The following is a 21,971-nucleotide window of genomic DNA, read 5'->3' as shown; positions in this document are numbered from 1 at the left end:
CTACACGGAGTAACTAATAGTTCGTGGTAATTAATTACTAATTACTAGAAATTATTATTTAACACAATATATCGGGATTAATTCGTGCTGGGTTCGTTAAGTACAATTATTATCAATATAAATAACAACTACCAGATTAAGGATAAAAATAATACTTCCAAGTTCTTAAGGTTGTATCTGGTAATTTTGGGTTGGCGTACTGTCAGCCCTGTACTCAAAATCCAAACAATTCGGCCATATTTATTATCGACGTTTTTTGTTATTGTTTCTCGCTTGTCGTGTTCACCGGGTTTTGTGGTATTAGATATTAACTTCTAAAGTTTTGCCGAAAGCTCGTTTTTGGGTTTTTCGACAAACCGCCCTGTTTCGTCGTCCAATCGTCCACCTCTCGACGCTACGATGTTGGCCTTGGGTCCGAAAAAGGATGGCAGTCCGAACGTGAAATTTTTTGAATCTCCCGAAACGCTAAACATGTTGGAGGGCGTTAGGACGTGGCTAATGAAAAATCACAAAAAGGTACGTACACTTTTGTTTATGTTAATGTTCCGATGTATTCATGATTCGTGGTATCGACTATTGAATTGTGCGTTTTGACGGTTTCGTTCTGTTTCTTGTTCAGTACCTTCAAGCAGATCCACCAACCAACAAAACCCTTGCAGCTCTTGTGTTGCAGCTCATTCAATTCCAAGAAGACAATCTTGGCAAAAATGTCAGCAAACCACCACTCACTCGCTTGCCTGTAAGTTGGTTTGACAAATGAATGACATTGACACATTCTTATTAGATTTGTTCATCTATGATTTTTTAATCAACCAATTGGATTGTTATCTTCATTCTGTCGTAGATGCGCTGTTTTATGGACTTCAAACCTGGAGGTGCTCTATGCCATTTGCTAGCTACCGTGTACAAGTTTAAGGTGGAACAGGGGTGGCGAAGATTCGATTTCCAGGTCAGTAAGGTATGATTTGGCGAGACGAGCCTTCATTTCACCTCACCACTAACCACTAATCGGACGTGCACGCCTGACCTGTTGTTATAATCCCACGCTGTCAATTTGTATTGCTATAGCTCGTCTCCAATTTATTATTATTGGTATTATAATATGTGTACAAAATTTGTTCATGTTGCCCGTGTTGTGTGCTTTTTCTGTGGTGACCACAAAGTTAATTACATGCCGAGCACGTACTTTCTGCACCTGTCTCTCCTTATTCCTATAGGATAATATCCTAATCCTTTGCAATATGTACATCAATGGATTATACAAGTAACACAAACTACTCAAATACTTTTTTGTATTATATGTAGATTAACAATTTAGTAGTTTATCAATAATTATGTACCTACAGTTTATCTATATAAGTTCTATATATTTTATTAAATTACTATTTATACTTAGGGTAGATAATATATAATCTCATAAATTAAGTCATTTTTTTACTTTAAATATTATATTTAAAGTTAAATTACATTAAATAGGTACCAATGAAACTATAATTATGGATATATTTTTTATTTTTATTAATATTCATCAACTAATTTGAGTCCACCAAATTATCTTGTGTCATATATCAGCTATTAAAAGTCAATCAATGTTACTCATTTGTTACTATTTTCAAAAACTTAAATCTAACTTAAAGTTAACTATAACACTGTACGATTGTACCTCTAGCAAATTTTGTTATTTACTTAAAAAAACATTGTTTTCTCATATATCAACTCTATTATACTAACGCATAACAGAAAATCTTTATGCTTAGATTTTCAGAAGAATCCGTTTTACTCTGTTTCTGTTAATATTAGTGTCAATTGACCTTATGCAGGGTTCCATGTTTTATATATACCTATATATTAATCTTAAGCAAGTTATTTGCGATTTGTGTTAAAATTAATTTTAAAATGCATATTATTTGTTTCAAATGTGGAATCCTGGAGAATGTTCTTACTTTTAACTTTGATAACAGATCATTTCACTTTTTTATTTTAATAAATTGAATTATTTTGTATGTATAATTTGCTATGTAATAAATTACTTAGATGAAGACGACATATTATGTTGAAAGTGATTTCTTAAAATTTCAAATAATCCTAGTTTAATTTTACTTATGTTATAGTTAAAACTTAATATTGTTTTGTTTTAGCACTAATCTTATTGATATTATTGCAAGTCATATAGTCTACATAATTGTAAGAATAATACAAGAAATAATATAACCATTAAACAAATATTATTTCACTCTTAAAATCATCAACAAAAATTAATTTTATGTGTATTCTATGTAAATATTTTAAGCTATACGCCTGGAAAAAACGCCTTATACGCATGATTCTGTTATAAGGCATATAAGTGATCAGTAACACTTGCTATTAAAAGCCTAATTTTTTTTTTACGATTGGGCGACTGAAAAAAAAAAATTTATGTTTTAGCTAATAATATGATCAAAACTGTTAAACATGTTTTAGTCGTATGGTATTTACATAATTACAATTATAATTAATTGTTTCTATGTTCTGGTAATAAATTCCCAACTATTTGTTAAGTTATTTTCTTTTTATAGATATTTGAATAGTTTATTAAAGTTGGTCTTTTTTAAAATTATTTATCAAAATAATATAGATATAATATGTGATATGTGTATCTTCTAAATTATTATATTATTTAAATATAACATATACTCTAAAATAAAATTGTTATCAGCCATTAACAAAATCTTTATACAGTATAAAATAATAGTGTTATCAATAATAAATAATTATAGAATTTTTCACAATGCACTACTTGCAAACAAAAATTTATTGGGAATATACAAGTGTATTATAAGTATAATTGGGACTAAGAACTGCTTTATATGTTTAAAATTATAAATATTTTGGTGTATATAGAAATAGTTTAACAACATTTGTGTGCTTGTTCATGTGAACTAATATTTTTCTTCTATATTCTTATACTAATTCAGTTATTAAACATGTTAGGGAGAACACTTGTCAATATGTTATATCATGAATAATAATGTACAGAACTTAAAAATGTTAAGACATTGATAGTAGTCCAAAATATATGTTTGTTAATACTTTTTAAAAACCATCATATCTACAATTTAATTAACATTTTAAAATTTCATTTACTTATGATCAACATTATTTTATTATTATCATTGTCATTAATCATTTCTGATATTACATAATATTTTAAAGTACTGTACATGTTAATTATTTTGTCTTAACTATATACTAAAATAAAATAAATATAATTTTAAAATTATATATTATGACTTTTATGAAGTATACTACATTAAAAATCACATTCTCATAAACACTGTTTTATAACTTTGTGATGTTGCTATATTATTTTCTATGCAAAATAGCTACTTATACATATTTTTTTAATAAATCACATTACTTTATAAATTAATTTAGTAGCAATTGTAAATTGTGGAAATGTGTATTATTATTTTTCTAGTATCCTTCATAAAAGTTGTTGTGTATATAATATTTTTATTCTAATATTTATTAATGTAAATTCATTTTTACTTGATCATAAAAGTTGTTCTGGTTTATTCACAGAGTCCTTCTAGAATGGATAGAAGTATTGAAATGTTTATGAATGTTGAAAAGGCTTTAATTCATGCCAAATGTCTATCTATGCCAGTTATACTTATTCATCCAGATGTTGATAAAATAGTTCAAAACCGCATTAAGGATATTATCAAAAGGCATCAAGGAACACTTACTGGTAATTCACAAAGTGCATTAATCATCACACATTTTAATAAACTATGATTCTTAAAAAAAAAAATCTTTTAGAAAACGAACAAGAAGCTACTCATATCCTGTTTCCGGTTGTTGATCCATTGGATGAAGAATATGCTCGCCCTGTGTACAAAAATAAAGAACGTTGGATACAAATGCACTGGTATTATTTTCCTGATTCTCATGATTCATGGGTAACTACTGAATTGCCTGTTGAACCTCCTGAAGTATTATACGGCAATCAACACCCTACTCCATGGAGGGTAACTTAGTTTAATTATTTATTATTATTTTTTTATTAATTTGTTAATTTTGAATTAGTACTGATTTCTGTTATGGGATATTATAATATTTACTTTTTCCTTAACTTATAATTGTAGAATACTTAAATGTGTATTTTAAATATGTTTTCTGATATTATTATATTATTTAACTTTTCAGTTCAAATGTAATTGTGTATGATGTAGTACTACAACATTACACATTTTATTAAATTAAAACGCTTAAAATATAATAAAGAATAGTTCTACAAACCAAATTCTTTTTTAAGATCAATAAACAATTTTTATATTTTAGGTCACTGCATCTTGGGTCTTAGATTTAGATACTTATAATGAGTGGATGAATGAAGAAGATTATGAAGTTGATGAAACTGGCAAAAAAAAAGTTCATAAAGTAAAATAATAAAACATGAACCATATCTTATATATTATTTAATATTGTATTATTGTACTAGTTGCGTCTCTCAGTTGAAGATTTCATGAGTAATGACCCATCTGGAGGTAAGAAAAAACCTAAACGAAAGCGAACACCATCACCACCTTCAAAACCAAATAAACGTAAAAGGTAATAAGATTATTTAATGATGTAACTGATAATTATTATGTAATTTAATTTTATCTATAAATTGTATAGTGGACGTGGAGGTTCTGTAATGAATGTAAAGAAAAATAAAGTTGATGATGATAGTGATGACCTAACTAGAGATCTTGAAGACCCGATTTCAGAACCTAATATTTCTGAAGTTAATTTAAATATTTCTCAAATAAAAACTGGTAATTTCTTATGATGCTTTATACATAACGTACTTATTAAACATAATATATTTCTTTAAAGGATCATCTTCATCTAAGAAGGATAGTGATTCTCAACCAATTAGAAGTGGTACTCTTATGGATTTAGATGAAGATTTGGATAAAAGTGAAGATAATAAAAACTATGATAATAACGCCCAAGACGGTACGAGTTGTCCTGCATCTGGAGTATCTAGTACTGGAGGTGCTTTATCAATTATTAAAGAAGAAGGACCAGAAGATAATGCTACTGAACAAATGCATCATATTGTTATACCAAGTTATGCTGCATGGTTTGATTATAATTCAATTCATACAGTTGAGAAACGTGCCTTACCAGAATTTTTCAATAGTATGTATCTAATAAATTTATATTTATGATTTAAATAAGCTAATAATTTTCCAATATAATTTTTCAGACAAGAATAAATCGAAAACCCCTGAAATATACTTGGCATATCGAAATTTCATGATTGATACATATAGACTCAATCCAACTGAATATATGACAAGTACTGCTGCTAGGCGTAATTTGGCTGGTGATGTTTGTGCAATAATGAGAGTTCATGCTTTTTTGGAACAATGGGGTCTTATTAACTATCAAGTAAGTATTTTATTTTATTTAAATTTTAAAATATTTTTTGTATATATTAATTTACAATAATAAATAATTAAGGTTGATGCTGATAGTAGACCAACTGCAATGGGTCCACCACCTACATCTCATTTTCATATCTTATCTGATACACCCTCTGGTTTACAACCTGTTAATCCTCCTAGAACCCAACAACCTTCAGCTGCTAAAACACTATTAGATTTAGAGAAAAAGCCTGTAATAGCAGATAAAGATATTGGTCATCATCCAGAACCATTATCTAGTTTTGGACTTAAATTAGATCAGTAAGTATTTAAAAATCTGATAATTATATTTATGATTTTAAAAATATTAAATTTATATTTTTCTTTTTATTAATAATTGTTTATTTTTTTCTTTAGATATGCCAAAAACCTGGTTTATTACGAAATAAGACAGCTGCTGGGATGACAAGAGATTGGACTGAACAAGAAACTTTATTACTACTTGAAGGATTAGAAATGTATAAAGATGATTGGAACAAAGTTTGTGAACATGTTGGCACAAGAACTCAAGATGAATGTATATTACACTTTCTTCGTTTACCCATAGAAGATCCCTACTTAGAAGATTTTGAAACTGGTATGAATATTAAACATGTTAAACATATTTATAATATTACTTATTATAAATTTTATGGGTTGGTGGTTTTTTCTGTATACGGCTTTTAATATTAGCTTCTGATTTCAATAACCATCAACCCTATAAAGGTTTTTCAGAATTCTAATATAATGGTTTTCTGGTGTTATGGTATATCATTCTAATGTAATACCACAATATCGGTATGAAATTAAATTACCTTAAACATCTTATGTATACTTAAATAATAGAATATATTATATCCAGTATAATTGGATTAATATCATTATATTTTCTCAAATAATTCAATGTACTAATCCTTTTAATTAGGTGGTGCTTTGGGTCCTTTGTCTTATCAACCAATTCCATTTAGTAAATCTGGTAATCCAATTATGTCTACTGTTGCTTTTTTGGCATCTGTAGTAGATCCCAGAGTTGCTGCTGCAGCAGCTAAAGCTGCTATGGAAGAATTTGCTGCGATACGGGTAAGTTAATTTAATATTGCTGCTATTTTAAAAGACAATTTTTAAAATAAATATGTTTTAGGATGAAGTTCCTTCTGCGTTGATGGATGCTCACGTTAAAAACATTGAAGCAGCCACTACGGATGGAAAATATGATCCTGCTGTTGGACTTTTACAGGTAAAATAATAAAGTATTACTGTATATTCAAATTTTATTGAACAATGTATATTATAATATTAATTCTTCTTATGTATAGAGTGGAATTGCCGGTACTTTCCCAGAAAAAGAAGAAGAAAATGAAAAAGAAAAGAAAGAACCAGAAGACGTCAAAGATCCATCATTGACATCAGAAAATGATAAATCCATCCGAGCCGATAAAGAAGTAGTGTCTGACAAAGATAAAGAGCAACCTATGGATGTTGACAAGAAACCCTGTGAAGAAACTACAGCTAGTACACAGTCTACTACTGTTAACCGTACTGCAGAAGAAGAACCTGAGCGAATTGTTAAAGTAAGTTAAAATGTTAAATTTATTTTATCTCAATTACTAATATTTGTTTGTAAAATTATTAGGATTCTGAAGTACAAGCTGCTGCAGCAGCAGCTTTAGCCGCAGCTGCTGTTAAAGCAAAACATTTAGCAGCTGTAGAAGAACGAAAAATAAAATCTCTTGTTGCATTACTAGTAGAGACACAAATGAAAAAACTAGAAATAAAGCTAAGACACTTTGAAGAATTGGAAACAACTATGGAAAGGGAACGTGAAGGATTAGAATACCAGAGGCAGCAATTGATACAAGAGCGACAACAATTTCATTTAGAACAGCTAAAAGCTGCTGAATTCAGAGCTCGCCAACAAGCTCATCATAGATTACAAGCTGCAGGTGTTCCTCCTCCGGTTTCAAACCCTGAACATGTTGCTCCTGCATCACCTGCACCTCCTATGGCCACATAAAACATGCAATTCCAGAATTTCAAAGCCCTATAATGTAAGTTATATTTAGTTGTTACCAACCTTTTAATATTAAATCCATCTTCCTCATTGTATAAATTATTGAATATTTTTCATTTTATGTTTTATTTCTTTAATAGTATTTTTGGTGTTTGATTTTCAAATATATTGTAAAAAATATCAATATTAATCTAAAATAATTAGTAGAATCATATACTTATTATTTTTATATAACCACTTAATAAAATCAACTATTTTATCATCAAATTTATACATATATTATATATATTTATATTATTTCCTATTTTTGTTTTATTTTTTTAAATAATTCTAATTTTTATTCTTTGAGTATAAACCAATTACCCTAGTATTCTTTATATTTATTTATTTAAGAAAAAACAGAAAGTTAAAGATATAAAATATATTTTGTACTATAAAAATTATGTCTGCAATATCATGTCTTTAAAATTTAAAAACGAATAATATCAACTGTTGATCATGGTATCATATTACATTAAATGTATCACAATATTATATTTTTTTATAAATTTATTTTACCAAAATAAATCAGGATTCATGTCTATCCTACTCGTACTCGTATAAGAGTGACATTAGTCGATGATTTTCTGTACATAGTATTGACTAATGCACACTTCAGGGAATTTCTTAATTATTCAAACAACTGCCTAATTTGCATTTTACTTATATTAATGAGGTAAAATGCAGTGGTGGATTGTTGAACATGAAAGCTTAAAAAATGACAACTGACTTATTCAGTAGTATGTGTCAGAACTGGAACACAATTAGTCATCTCCAAATCGCTTTCCTATGAGACTGGCTATTTAATATTTTATTCAATATTTATATATATTTATTATTTCATGTTATTACTTCTATTGTTTTTTTCTTTCAATATTGAACTTAGAATAAAAATTAGAAAACATTCATAGTAATTATTTTGCCTTTAATCCATGGGAATATATTTAATTGTTCTGTTTTACTTCAGTTTTTATTGGTTTTATGTAAGGTTCTGATTAAATTATAAATTACATAACTTTATTAGGATTTATCTGTAAATGATAAAGACTGTTTAAATAAAGCCTTGTAATCTATAGGGTAATATTGCATTTTAGAAAAAAAATTATTATTACTATCAGGAATTTATTAGACATTTTTTTATAAATGTATGAATTAAAAAAGCATTTATAAACCAATAAATTTTAATTTTGTGTTTAAACTTAAACATTGTTTTATAATACATTTTTGTAAACAGGTATATTATGATAAATGGCCTGTTTGAATTCTGGATTAGTCGTCGATTATTTAAAATCAGTGGAAGTTCTGTAAGTACTTGTACTTTTGTATTCACTTGTAAATATTAAGTTATTTATAGGGTCATGCTGTAATAGTTGATTTAATTAGTATGTATTAATGTATTATTAAATGTATTCTAGATAATAATAGGTACAAATAAATATATTAACTTGTACTGTTAGGATAATAAACAAAATTACATAATTTATTTGTTTTAATGTACAATTTGACAAAAAAAACTGTTTTATTTAATACTTTTATGTGTTACAATCTTGTACTGTTTTTCTACATTACTGATCTAATAAAGTTTTGTGTAGTTTTCATGACTACTTTGTGTAATTTTATACACTATTGTATGATTTAATTCAATTAAAATATAAGTAATTTTTATATTAGATAGAAAGTAATAAAATATTTTAAGTCATGTACTTTCCTTTTTTTTTTTTTTGTACATTGATGAGATAAACAAATATACTTACAATTATTGTATTTTCAAAATACATGATTATTACTAGTTTTTATTGAACATTTATCTATATTTCATGCTACTAGAATCTAATGATGTGTGTTTGTTCATTAAATACAGATTCATGCTCAAATTAATAATGTATTTACAATCATAATGATAATTAAAATTATAAATGTTTTGATGAAAAATATTCAAAAGATGTACCATTTATTTTTGCGGGATTGATAATTATATTTACCTACCTAATTTAACTTACAATTTATTATAATTACATATTACAACTCTTAAAGAAACTTTGAATTATACTTTTCGTAAAATGTCTTTAGTATTATTGTTTTCAATGATAATCATAACTACAAATTTATTTGTTTTTACAAAAGTATTATATCATTACCGGGTTCTCAACCAGGTTTTCTCAGGTTATTTATCCTAGGTTTGACCTATGCCTATTTTTAAGAAACCTTGTTGCTCAAAAAAATTATAAGGCTCAACCACTCTTTAAAATTTATTCGTTTATTAACATTGTTTCCATGCATTTTCTTCTTCGGCTTTTATATACCATTAAGGTTGGACAATGCTCCACATAGCATTCTCAATTTCTCCCTTCTGGTTATCGACCATAAGGATCTGGAATATCTGGTTTGGATCATCTATCCTCCTTTTCTTCGACTCGCCTAGCAGTCTCTTACCTTATAGTTTCTAGTTCAATGCATCCTTCATTATCCCATTCGATCTCCATATGCAATGGTGTACCCAGGGGAGGGGGTTCAAACTTAAAACTCTTCCCTTAACCTAGAAAAATGGAGAATTTAATTGTCTTATCCGTGTTTCTATGATCTATGATTAATCATGCTGGTAACATATTTTAGTGGTATGCAAAAAGATAAACTCCCTCCCTTGGGCAATTCTTGGTTACGTCACTGTCCATACATATCCCAGCCAGCTCATTTGTCTTCCTTCAAGTATTTGTATGATGTCCCTTTCTCCTTAAGTTCATTAATTTCATTATTTTATCTTCTCCTGCTTGATCATTTTTTTTATGTCTGATTATGCATCGGAAGAATTTTCTTTTTAAGACTGTCAGCTTTTTTAGTCCTCTTTCAATATTGGAGTATTGGTTACATTTCACATGCGTATAAAATTACCAGTTTTACTTAAACTTTGTATAATCACATTTTGATTTCTTTGATAATAAGTTGGACCTGAAAGTTTTCTGTTGCGCAAAATAACATCTGTTACCAGCTTTTATCCTTAGCTTTATTTCCTTGTGAAAATGATTGCAGTTATTTATGTTTAACTTCAAAATATTTAAAGGTTACTTCATTTTCAAACAATAACTTTTTATCTTTAACTTTCTATTTTAGTCTTAATTGGTTACTTCTCGTAACTACCATATGTTTAGTTTGCTCATCGTTTGAAGTTTATCATTATTATTAATCCCATATTTAGTGTTTTGGTTATTAATTCTTTCGTAAGTAGTATTTTTACATACTCTTCGCTTGATTCAAACATCATTACATTATCAGCGTAGGCTAGTAAGCATGTACTTTTCTGTTACATCCTTACATCTAAAACCATTCCCTGTTTCTTATTAATCCACATATTGTAGTATTAACTTTTATAAATTAATTATTAACTTTTGTTTAAAATAAGACAATTTTTTCTTTTAAAAATAATGTCTAACCCTAAGAAAAGAAAGTATGGCCCTAAGAATATGCACATATGTTATAGGGGGGGGGGTCTATAGGATCTAAATTCACCACTTACCATCACCAAAGTTTTTAAAAATTAGAAATAAATGGTTTTGTATACCATCCATTATGTAAAATAAAATATAAAATTCTGGCTAGTGGCTATGTGCTTGAATTGGAAGATTCAGTTTGTTCGGAACCTACACCAAAGCTGAGTGCAGCCCTATTTGCACATAGTCGTAAATTGTTGATGCGAAATGTGCATTGAAGGTTAGGTTATGTGCAATTTTATGGATCGTACGCTATGATGTGTGTTTAATACATATTGTAAACAACACAACCTAATTTATTACATTTTTTGTTTTTTGTCACCTGTGAACAAAAAAATGTACTATGTGGAACTATTAACTAATTCTTCAATCTCCATTAAGGTAATATAGTATAATATGTAATATGTATATACCTAATAATAATCTATTTATATTGTTTTTATTAATTATTTGTGTTATTACTAAATATTAATGAAGATCTTCTCTAGCAATACAAAATCAATTATTAAAATAATTTGTATTATATATTTAAATAAAATATATACATAAATATATTATTAATAATTACATGGTAACAAATAAAAATTGGTGAAATAAATGTATAATACGGTTTAATATAATATAAGTATAGCCGATATAGGAAAACTATGAAGTATAATTAATAGACGCGCTTAAATCTTTATTAAAATTACATACTGGCCCTGTTGGAGTAGTCAAAGCATAGTCTTGAAGTATAGATTCCTTCTTTTACTTATTGCCTGTACTTTGAACAAAATAAAGTAATACTAATAAATAACCACATATCACAATGAAATTATTATAGTTAAAAATAAAAGTGATATCTATTCATTTCATTCAATAACATGTTAATGTTTTAACTAACCTCCTGTAGACGGTATTGATAATACTTCATGACATTTAATGATTTATCAAAAGTAGCTAATTTGCTTTGAAGCTGGTGACTTGACACATTTAAGATTAAAAACAATTTATTATAAAGGATGAATTCTAATAAAACAAAATCACTGTTTTGTATTGAATTTAAAACATCTAAAAAAAACAATTTTAATTTAGAAATTCATTGTTAACTTTTTATGAATCATGCATAATAATTTCTATACAACACCTATTCCTGTGCTACATATTTGTCATATTAATCTTCAACTTATTTTTTAAATTTATAAAGACATTAGTGTTCTATGTACACAAAATTATATAATAAGTAAATAAGTTTACAATTTTCTACAATTGCCTTATAATTATTAATAATTGCTTAAAAGTTCTTAAACTGATAAATCCAATGTGTACCAAAAATTTACATTACTTGACCTCTTTGAAGACCAAGTTGCTTTTTTTTATATCAAATAGCTTATGAAAACTTTCAATCTATAATTATAGAATATTTTACGCATTTTTTTTTATAACTCTTAAGAACATAATTAGTAGTTACAAAATCATTTAACCAAGTATAAATTATTGCTTGTTTTTCGTTGTTGCAAGTTGATTTAAAAGTATTGCATGTGCCAAAGTCATCAATTTGTAGCTTTTAAGTATTAATAAAAAGAAAAAACAATGCAATGTAGTTTTACTCAAAATGTTTCATTAAAGACTCATAGTTGAACATTCTAAATACATAACTATAATATGGATTTGTAAGTCATAAAAAATAAAATATAAAATCTACTTAAGTATTGACAAATAATAAATATTATTTTTTAGTTAATGTTAGGAACTTTAATTTTTAACTCCACAGTACTTTTTGTATTCACTTATAAATTGTTAGCAACTTGGCAACACTGACCATGTCGCTCTGTCTAAGCTTATTTGTCCTACCACCCTGCAATTACTTTTCACTTTTTGCTCGACACTTGAGCTTTGACATTCTCGTCCATACATCTCGATGTGTTATACTTTTATGTTAAAGACCTTTGTACTTTTATTATTTTTATTCATATGTTCTAATAAAGGTTTATCGTTGTTTGTTATAAAGCGTTTTAACAAAATATTTAATTATTTATACTGTCTTACTTTAATAATTAATTTAATTAGTATGTGTTTTTGTATTCTAGATACTAATACATGTAAATAATTATATGTACTAGTACTGTTAGAAAAAATGTTTTATTTAATATTGTGTAACATTCTTACATTGTTTTGCTACATTACTGACAGTAGCGTATTTAGGGGGGGTATTGGAGGCAATTGCCCTGGGCAGCACTTGTTTGAGGAGCAGTAAATGTAACTGGAAGGTTTTAGTTTTAAACTAATTTAAACAGTTGTAAAAAATATATATATATGTACCCAGGGCAACAAAATTCTAAATATGCCTCTGTTTACTGATCTAAAAAAGTTTTGCAAAGTTTCCATAACTACTTTTGTAAATTAATGTACCTATGTTCGTATAATTTAAAACAACTAAATTATAAGTAACTTTTACATTAGATAAATTGTAATACAATTTTAGTCACGTGTTTTCCATTTTTTTTAATGATTTATTGATGAGATAAATAAATAGCAATGCATTAACACTATTATTACTAGTATTAATTTATTTATGCATATAATATGACATTTGTATTTTGACTTAAAGATAGTAGTAATAACAGTTATAATAATAATAATAATAATAATAACAAACGAACAATAATAGTAATAATTGTAACAACATTGACAGCAGCTGAAAATAGTAAATAATTAACAGATAAAGAAAATATCACAGGCGTTCTATGAGCAAGTATTTATTGAACATTTATCTATATTGTCTTAGTAATTAATTTTATTCAAAGTCGATATTACACAAGTATGTTCTATTACAATTAATTATACTGTTAATTTAATTAAACAATTGATTCTAACAACTGCTTAACAAGAATTTACACTAATTAGAAGCTAATAGAATCTTATTATGAGTGTTTGTCGGTTGTCCATAACATACAGATTCATGCTTAAATTGATAATGTATTTACAATTATAATATTTTTAATTATAAATACAACTGTAAAAGTTTTTATGGAAAATAGTTTAAAATACCTATTCAAAATGTATAATTCATTTAGTAGATATTGATAATTATACATAATTTAAATTTGTAGTAGGTATCTTATAATTACAAATTACAACTCAATTTTTGAATTTTACATTTAGTAAAATGTCTTTAGTATTATATATTTTACCAAAAGTATCATTTTAGAAAATACAAATCTATTTATGTTAACAAGTTAACATACATAATAATAAATTATTTGTGTGTAAGTGTGTGTGTGTGCATAATGCTCAACTGCCTCAACAGTATAAACATACACAAAGTACTCACTAAATTAAAACACTATTATTAATTATTACATTATGCCACATCACAGTGCGTCAACCTCAGAATAGATGACGTATATATCTACAATATAGTACATAATTTATTTTCATATCCACTAAATTCTGATGTGTTTACAGGAATAGCCGCAATAGGTAGTATTGCGATGACGATGTGACATTTTTTCTACAGACAATGTGTGTGTAAAATAGCCAACTTAAAATTAAAGCCTTCGCCGCCATATTTCCGTCATGACTTATGTCTGTGTGCGTAGTCTTAGTAGATCGTCGTCGATGCGAAATGTGCATTGCAGGCTGGGTCAAGTGCAATATGAGATCGTGTACAAATCGCACACAGTGATGCATATAATACATATTGCAAACAACACAACCTAATTTGCTACATTCTTTGTTTTTCGTCGCCGGCGTACAGAATAAAAAAACCGTCTACTACATTGGCCTCGAAAACTTCGGAAGAACCCTGCAGCACTGTATCAGCAACCGTCGAATTTTAGCATAGTCCCCCAATTGGCCGGGACATGTGCAATATTAGTTTGATCAAAATACAATAGTTGCACAAGTCAACGACCAACTGGTGAAACGCTTCGCAGTAATAATCAAGCTTTCCGTCGCGTGTCCCTGTATATCAGAATAAAGAAAACAAAAATTAGGTAATTAATACGATAATAACATAATATACAGGGTCTTCGATCCCCGGTAACGAACTATACCTATTATTATATCTATATTGTTTTTCATTCACTATTACGTCGCAAAGGGAAACATAAAATATTAAATACAGAGCGATTAAGAATGACACAATAATTAAAAACATGAAATAGGTTTATTATACTCGTACTCAATGCGTGTACGTGTTGTAACGGGATCTGCAGCAAAGGCATTTAACTTGTGTATATATTAAAACCTTGTGTTATTTTGTAACCGGAAACCAGACATTCACTCGGCAGACACTCTTCAGATCGATGATGATGGTACATCGATTGTAGTTTATATTTACGTCGATTATCACAGTGGTTGTGTGTCCGGCGAGTGTGCGTTTCCAATTGTGGGAAATTATGTCAGACCACTCTTACCGCGTGTCCCATCTACGGTTATCTTACTATTACATAAAAATACCTCCTAATTATAACATAAGAATAATATTCGAAGAGAGAGACAGGGATTTTAAAATGTATGAAAATGAGGTTTTCCATTTTATATACATAGGTATAATCGATACACACTGAATCCACTTAACATTATTTATAAATTTATAAATGATTGGTTCCAGCAAATAACGTTATGGATGAGCAGTACAACACTCAATACATACGCATAACGCATGATGGCTACGATTTTAATAAATATAATACGATTTTAAATATAATAGATACTATTGCGATTATATTATTATATTAAACGCGATGTATGCGCGTACATGATGACACCACCACCGGGCCTCGGGCTATCGACGAAACATTCAAACATCTGCCATCTTCCTTTTGACCACCACGCGACCAAATGTTAAATTTAAAAATACTACGGCGAACAATGAATCCGATGCGTGCTCTCGTTTTGGTGCGGACGGAATAATATAAATTGTACGTATACAACGTCTGTTATATACACTTATAATGATGACTCGCATATGTACCTCTATGACAAAATTTTTTTATTGCAGCAGCGGTTTACCTATATATTAATATTGTTTTATAATACTGAACTATCTGCGGGTTATGTGTTTTGTACCGTACTTCGTGATTCGCGCGTTCAATTATCATACGATAATCATATATACACAATACACACACTACCTACATATATATTGGCGTACATATAAATAGTACACCGCGACTACATCGCAAGTATATCACGAGCTCATCGTCCTTGGACGTTTAATATATTGTATTATTATAACGTATCGTCGCGGGAACGTCCACATAATTTGCGAGGCTTAGGGCGAAAATAATTCCAAAGCTCTACATAATAATTAATATACTTCTATTCATGAGACGTGTCTATAAATTGCTCATTTTTGAGTTGTAACAGAGAGTTTACAATAAGTAATTGATTCAAAATTAAAAATCTAAAATTATTTTCTTGATTTAATCATATATAGCTGGAAAATGTATTATTGAAGTTTTTCATTAAGTATACTGTTATTTTCATTTGTATTAAAGAAAACACGAAAAATTATTAAAATTTCATATTTAGAAGCGTTATTTCGCGCCTTTGGTTGACTTCGCAGTTGGTTATTGGTGAACATTTTGCATCCACGTAAAATTAAAAAATTATACCCCCGAGTTTAATATTATAAGCAAGAAATAAAAATAAACTATAGGGTTACTAAAAGTATAACTAAATCCCTTGATTTTGTCCTACTTGTTTGTTTTCCCCAAAAGTTATTTACATATTATCACATATATAAACTATTAAGTAATATACTCGTAGCTATACTTTATTAAAAAAAACTCTTTTTTTATTTCGCTATATGAAACAAAATATTTTAAATACTATTCTATAGTATCATTTTTGAACACTTGATTCTAAATTTAAGCAATAATCACAATCACCTTCCTCCCACCATTCCTACGAACATACCAATATCGCTTACATTACAGTTTCGCAAAAAATATTAGTTTTTCATTGTATAGTTGAATAACATCACTGTAGTAGCTTGTGTGGCTCATGTTATTGATAGTGAGAACGATATGATTAAAAGACAGCGATGATCGAATGTATGAGACGCGTGTTATACATTAAAAATGTACTTTGAACTGTCAATAGTGAAGCATGGTGGGAAGGACGAGAAAAGATTAAACTATATGATGAGAAGAGATTACGACTATATAACGACCACTGCATGTGTATATTTAGGTATATGAGTGCATTAGATTCGAATTTTCGATTGAACCAATACTGTATCGATTTAGCTGAGACCTGAGTACAGTGGTATCGCGATTAAAGTAAAGGTAAACTCACAAATTTTCTCGAAAAATATCGTTTCAGAAAATATTTCTTTTTATATAATTCAAAGATTATAAAACATCATTTTTTATTTCATACATAATATTTCGGAACGTCAGAAGCTACAGTATATATTTTTGAGCATTTCAAAGTATACTGCAAATTGAACTTAAAACAAATTTATACAGATATAACTATATAAGTACATTGTAAGTATTTTACTGTATTGTCAGTATTATATAAGTACTCGTAAAAAGTAAATACTCTTAAGTCTTCGAGAAAACGAACGCTTGTCTTTAAGAATCATTATATACCTGATATTATTTAGTATAAATGAGTGCGCCCATTTTATTTTATTCTGGCGAGCGGTGATGGGTTTTTATCAAACGATTGTGGTTATACACCACATAGATACAACTCGGTCGAGAGAAACTACTTGTTTTTTGAACAAAATAATACCCAAAATCTACGGAAACCAGTTTTTTCTTTTCGAGTAAATATTGAATGGTGTATTAGAATATTTATACATAGGTATACCGCGTGATCTCCCGCAATAATAGAAGATTTACCCCACCACGCGAGTCTACTATCTTTTAATCAATCGAACACGAGATATTGACCACGAACAAACGTACGAGTTTACGTTTAATAAATTAGCTACGGACATCACAATATTGTTAAACATAATATCATATACGATTTACGAAATTATGAACATGAAATATTTGCAAATGTTTGCGTGTTTCTGCCTTTTCTAAAAACTATTGGATTTGATTTTTGTATCGAAAATGTCGCGGAACTATAGGTGTTTTGATGTTTAGACTATTTATTTAAAATGCAAAATAATAAAGATAAATGATAATCGTTTATAGAAGGTGCAGTCGAAAGTCGAAACACATATAATCTATTTTATTTAAAAAAAACGGAGGTAATACGCGACATCGAAGCGACTGCGACACCGAGGAACCCGTAGTAGGATAATACATGTATACAAATACGTGAATACGTCTAAAAGCTGTACAGTTACATCTATTTGTACGTCATGTAGGTTATGATAAAAATAATAACGATTGTTGCACGCACAAACTTTAAACTATTATAAATACATAATTATATACATGTTATGAATACGTAAACGCTCATTGCCACTACTGTGGTCTGTTTTTTTTTCACATGATACATATTATACTACATTTGTGTGAGGCTAATATATATATGTTGTGAGGCTGTGTGTTGAACTTTGCCAATCATCCGAAGAATCTCGTTCCGAACGGTAAAAACCGCTCCTATATTGTATCGTCAACAGGCTTCTGGCCACAGCCTACAATACGTACGAGTCGCTATCGGCGCATGCACTCGCTTTATGTTATTAATTATTATTATACCCATTCTGCTGCTGCTGTTGCCTACCTATCAGTCGTCGACGTCGAGTTTTTTTATTTATTTATTATGAATTATTTTACACTGCCCATACCGCAAACCTGCAACCGCTAATCGACGACAACGATAGTCTCCTCCCCACCAAAAATGAACGGATCGCGCATGACACTTCCGTCCAAGTATGATTTGCAGCGCTATAACTTATATATTAATTAATAACCTACTATATGCCACGGTACAATCGGTTTATTATAGTTTTTAGAAATAAATTAAGCGTTATGCAAAACGTTATTTCACTACTCTATAGCACTACATAATATTATTATCTAAAAACATATTAAGTAAATATAAAGTTATAAGTTGTAATTAATTATTTAGTCATCTAAAATTTAATTTTTATTTATTAACATTTTTAAAACATGAAACCAAAAATGTATAATGCCTTCAAAAAACGTAAAAAAATGTTTATACTTCTAAAGTTCTAAACGAATAAACTTCATGACCTAATAGGCACAATTAAAAAAATACTTTGGTTCAGCACTGACCCTGGTATGCCGGATTCGAACGACAAAAAGACTGCAGTTATCACGGTGGTCGGAAGTTACGTCGTGAAGACAAGGTTAGGTTGCCAGCGATTTTTTCAAATAATCATAATGATAGTAAAAATAACGACGCGATGAAATACGGTTTTCAGGGTCCCCCGCAGCAGGGTATCGTGCGGGCTTTATGCGCCCATATTTAATATGTTATACACATAATAATAATATGTAATATACTGAAAATGCCAAATACACATAAGAACCATTGAATTATATTATTATATTATTGTTATTGTGTGTGCGAACGATTCCACCAAACGGACGGCGGAAATGCAAGCGCGCATCGACCAGGTGAAAAAAGAACATCTGATCGCCGAGGCGACCCGTGTCACGCGCGCACGCTCGCGCCAGCCACCAAGCCACCAACAAAAAACACATCTGTCGTTTTTGAAAATTATATTATTACACATCGTGTATTCTCGTGTGGGCGATTGATGGAGTGTGTGAGTACGAATACCATGTACCTTCTATATTATTATTATGCCTACTAATATACGAGTTATACGTAGCACGCGATCTAAATCCACGTGTTGTTATAAGCATACGCGTGATAACGATCATCGTAGTGTCGTCGACGTTGTCACCCGTGCCGTTTATTGCGTTTAGATAATAAAATATAAGGACGACGCGACTATTGCAGCTTATATTAACATATTTTAGTTTCTCATCCGGTTAAAACGTACTCACGCGTGCCTAAGAGAGGATAGGAGAGGTATCTTATTACCCTATGACCCTACCATCCTTCACTGCAGGGTCGCCCGGAAACGATTTTCGATTTTATCAAAAAAATCCGAGCTCTTTTGTAGAGCCATCATGTCTTCATTAACGGCGATACACCGTCCACTCTTCCAATCAAAAGTTTAAATAGCACACCACGATCTACGACGTCGTAGTGTAGAAATATTTTGTTTTCCGCGGGGTTCAAAAATAAGTATATTTTTTGAATTTTAAAATAATAACAAATCGCCGTCAATAAGTATTAGGTTGTTCGAGAACAACTCCGCTATGGACCGAAACGAGAATAGGATAAAAATTTACGATCCTAGGAATGAAATTTTCCCCGCCAACACGTTGGTCTCAAAATAGACGATACGAACGAACGTGAAAAACTTATGAATGTCGGTGCCCCTGACGACGGTATCCAAACAAGGTTAGTATGTACATAGATTATTCAGTTGGCGGCAAGCCGGTATATTATACAATTTTTTTTATTACTTTATTTCATGAAATTTCTATAAAATTATGCTAATTAGTAATTACGAGCATTATGCTTTGAATTCAAAACTTTGTGTATCTATTTGGTATCTTCCATTTATTTTGTTTAAAATATATAAAATCTGCTTAATAAGTAATTTACCTTTAGTACAATGGAATTGACGAAAAAAATCTCAACACTATCCGAAATACGATAAAAAAATCTCACGTTGATTATTTTATAATTATTATCATAAACGTTATTTGTACATCGTGTACCGCATAAAAGAAATCGCTTTTGAATGACCTCATACGCGTCGTTGTTTTTAAGCTAACGACGATAATCTTTCTCTGAGAATCGACCGCGGCGCGTATAATATAATATGTACTATTGAACAAAAAGTTTAAAAAAAAAATATGTGTGTATATTTAAGCATGTAATATTAACTGCGAGTCTATGCATAAAAATTGTTAATTTACAAATTCCAGATATACGATTTCGAAGATAATGTCTTTCGAGTCACGCGAAAACTTAAAATGGTCGGCTGGGCGGGTACCAATTATATTATACATATAGATATATTCTAATAACTTACTTAAATTATTACACACTCGTCATTCGAAGCGCAATAAATAATATAACTATAACTATGTATAACATACAGAGTGAATCACCTGCAAGCATGCCTCACCCCTTTTTCTCCAAAATCGCAATTATTTAAAATCAAAAGTTTGTATCACCACAGCTGGACACTCCTTAAAGTAACTGTTACAAAAAAATAACGAAAATACGAAAATATCGTTTTTTGGTGTGTTTAAAAATTCAAACATCAGATTTGGAATAACTATACATCGTCGAATGAATAAATAGATTTTGTGAATCGCTCTGTATATATATATATATAATAATAATATATTAAAACGCGCACACGTGTGTTATAGTTACGGCTAAAACAGAGTGCTATAAAGTCGTTTTTTTTGTTACAACTCGGCCGCGGTGCACATGCGCGAACGCTCGCGTTATTCGCGGGTCGGTCCAAGTGCGGCAAACTGGTTTATATCATTTAGGCGTGACAATATTGTTGTGTATACTTCTACAAGCGAGCGATCGTCTTTAATTTTTATTCATTTCCTGCTGCGCCGGCTTGCAGTAATTTAATTAAGTTCGGTCTAGTCTCTAGTGCGATGCTGTTCGTTTAGTACCGGTTGACCCAGGACCGTAATTTTATCGCGCTCTCTATACACACGATGTGTGTGCGTGTGTCATGTGTACACACGATCTATCCATACCGATCGTATAACAGGTTCCAGTTTACTCGTCCCCGTTGTTTTAGTTTATTAAGTACAATATATATAATATATAATAATGATATAGTTGAGCGCGTATTCTTTGTTGGGACGGTTTCCGATCTGTTTCTGTCGATATTAAATTATAATATATACATCGTTGTATACATAGTATCATAATTATATATGTATATAGTAATATACATTATATACACATGCCGCCGCGGTGTCGAGTTACGCGAGAAACAAAGCGTTATTATTATTT

General features: G+C 29.4%; 1 protein-coding gene and 1 long non-coding RNA gene across 2 annotated transcripts; both read left to right on the top strand.

Moving 5' to 3' along the window:
• The first annotated feature begins 249 nt into the window (after positions 1-249).
• Positions 250-9,268, top strand: LOC114124198 (SWI/SNF complex subunit SMARCC2). Its single transcript, XM_050197918.1, is given in 17 exon segments — positions 250-516; positions 620-739; positions 845-949; positions 3,562-3,730; positions 3,802-4,010; positions 4,324-4,422; positions 4,484-4,593; positions 4,663-4,802; positions 4,864-5,172; positions 5,240-5,424; positions 5,497-5,724; positions 5,817-6,036; positions 6,364-6,518; positions 6,580-6,675; positions 6,755-7,009; positions 7,072-7,486; positions 8,723-9,268. Coding segments are annotated over 16 exon segments (2,898 nt in total). The 5' UTR covers positions 250-399; the 3' UTR covers positions 7,453-7,486; positions 8,723-9,268.
• A 3,712-nt stretch (positions 9,269-12,980) lies between these two features.
• Positions 12,981-16,450, top strand: LOC126549255 (uncharacterized). The gene is made up of 3 exons (XR_007603405.1): positions 12,981-13,707; positions 14,421-15,506; positions 15,571-16,450. It is a non-coding gene; the product is annotated as an uncharacterized LOC126549255 (long non-coding RNA).
• The last annotated feature ends 5,521 nt before the right edge of the window (positions 16,451-21,971 follow it).

Source organism: Aphis gossypii, chromosome 1 (genome assembly GCF_020184175.1).
Source record: "Aphis gossypii isolate Hap1 chromosome 1, ASM2018417v2, whole genome shotgun sequence".
NCBI lineage: Eukaryota > Metazoa > Arthropoda > Insecta > Hemiptera > Aphididae > Aphis > Aphis gossypii.
Note: the sequence above shows the minus strand (reverse complement) of the source record. Positions and strands in the feature narration are given on the sequence as shown.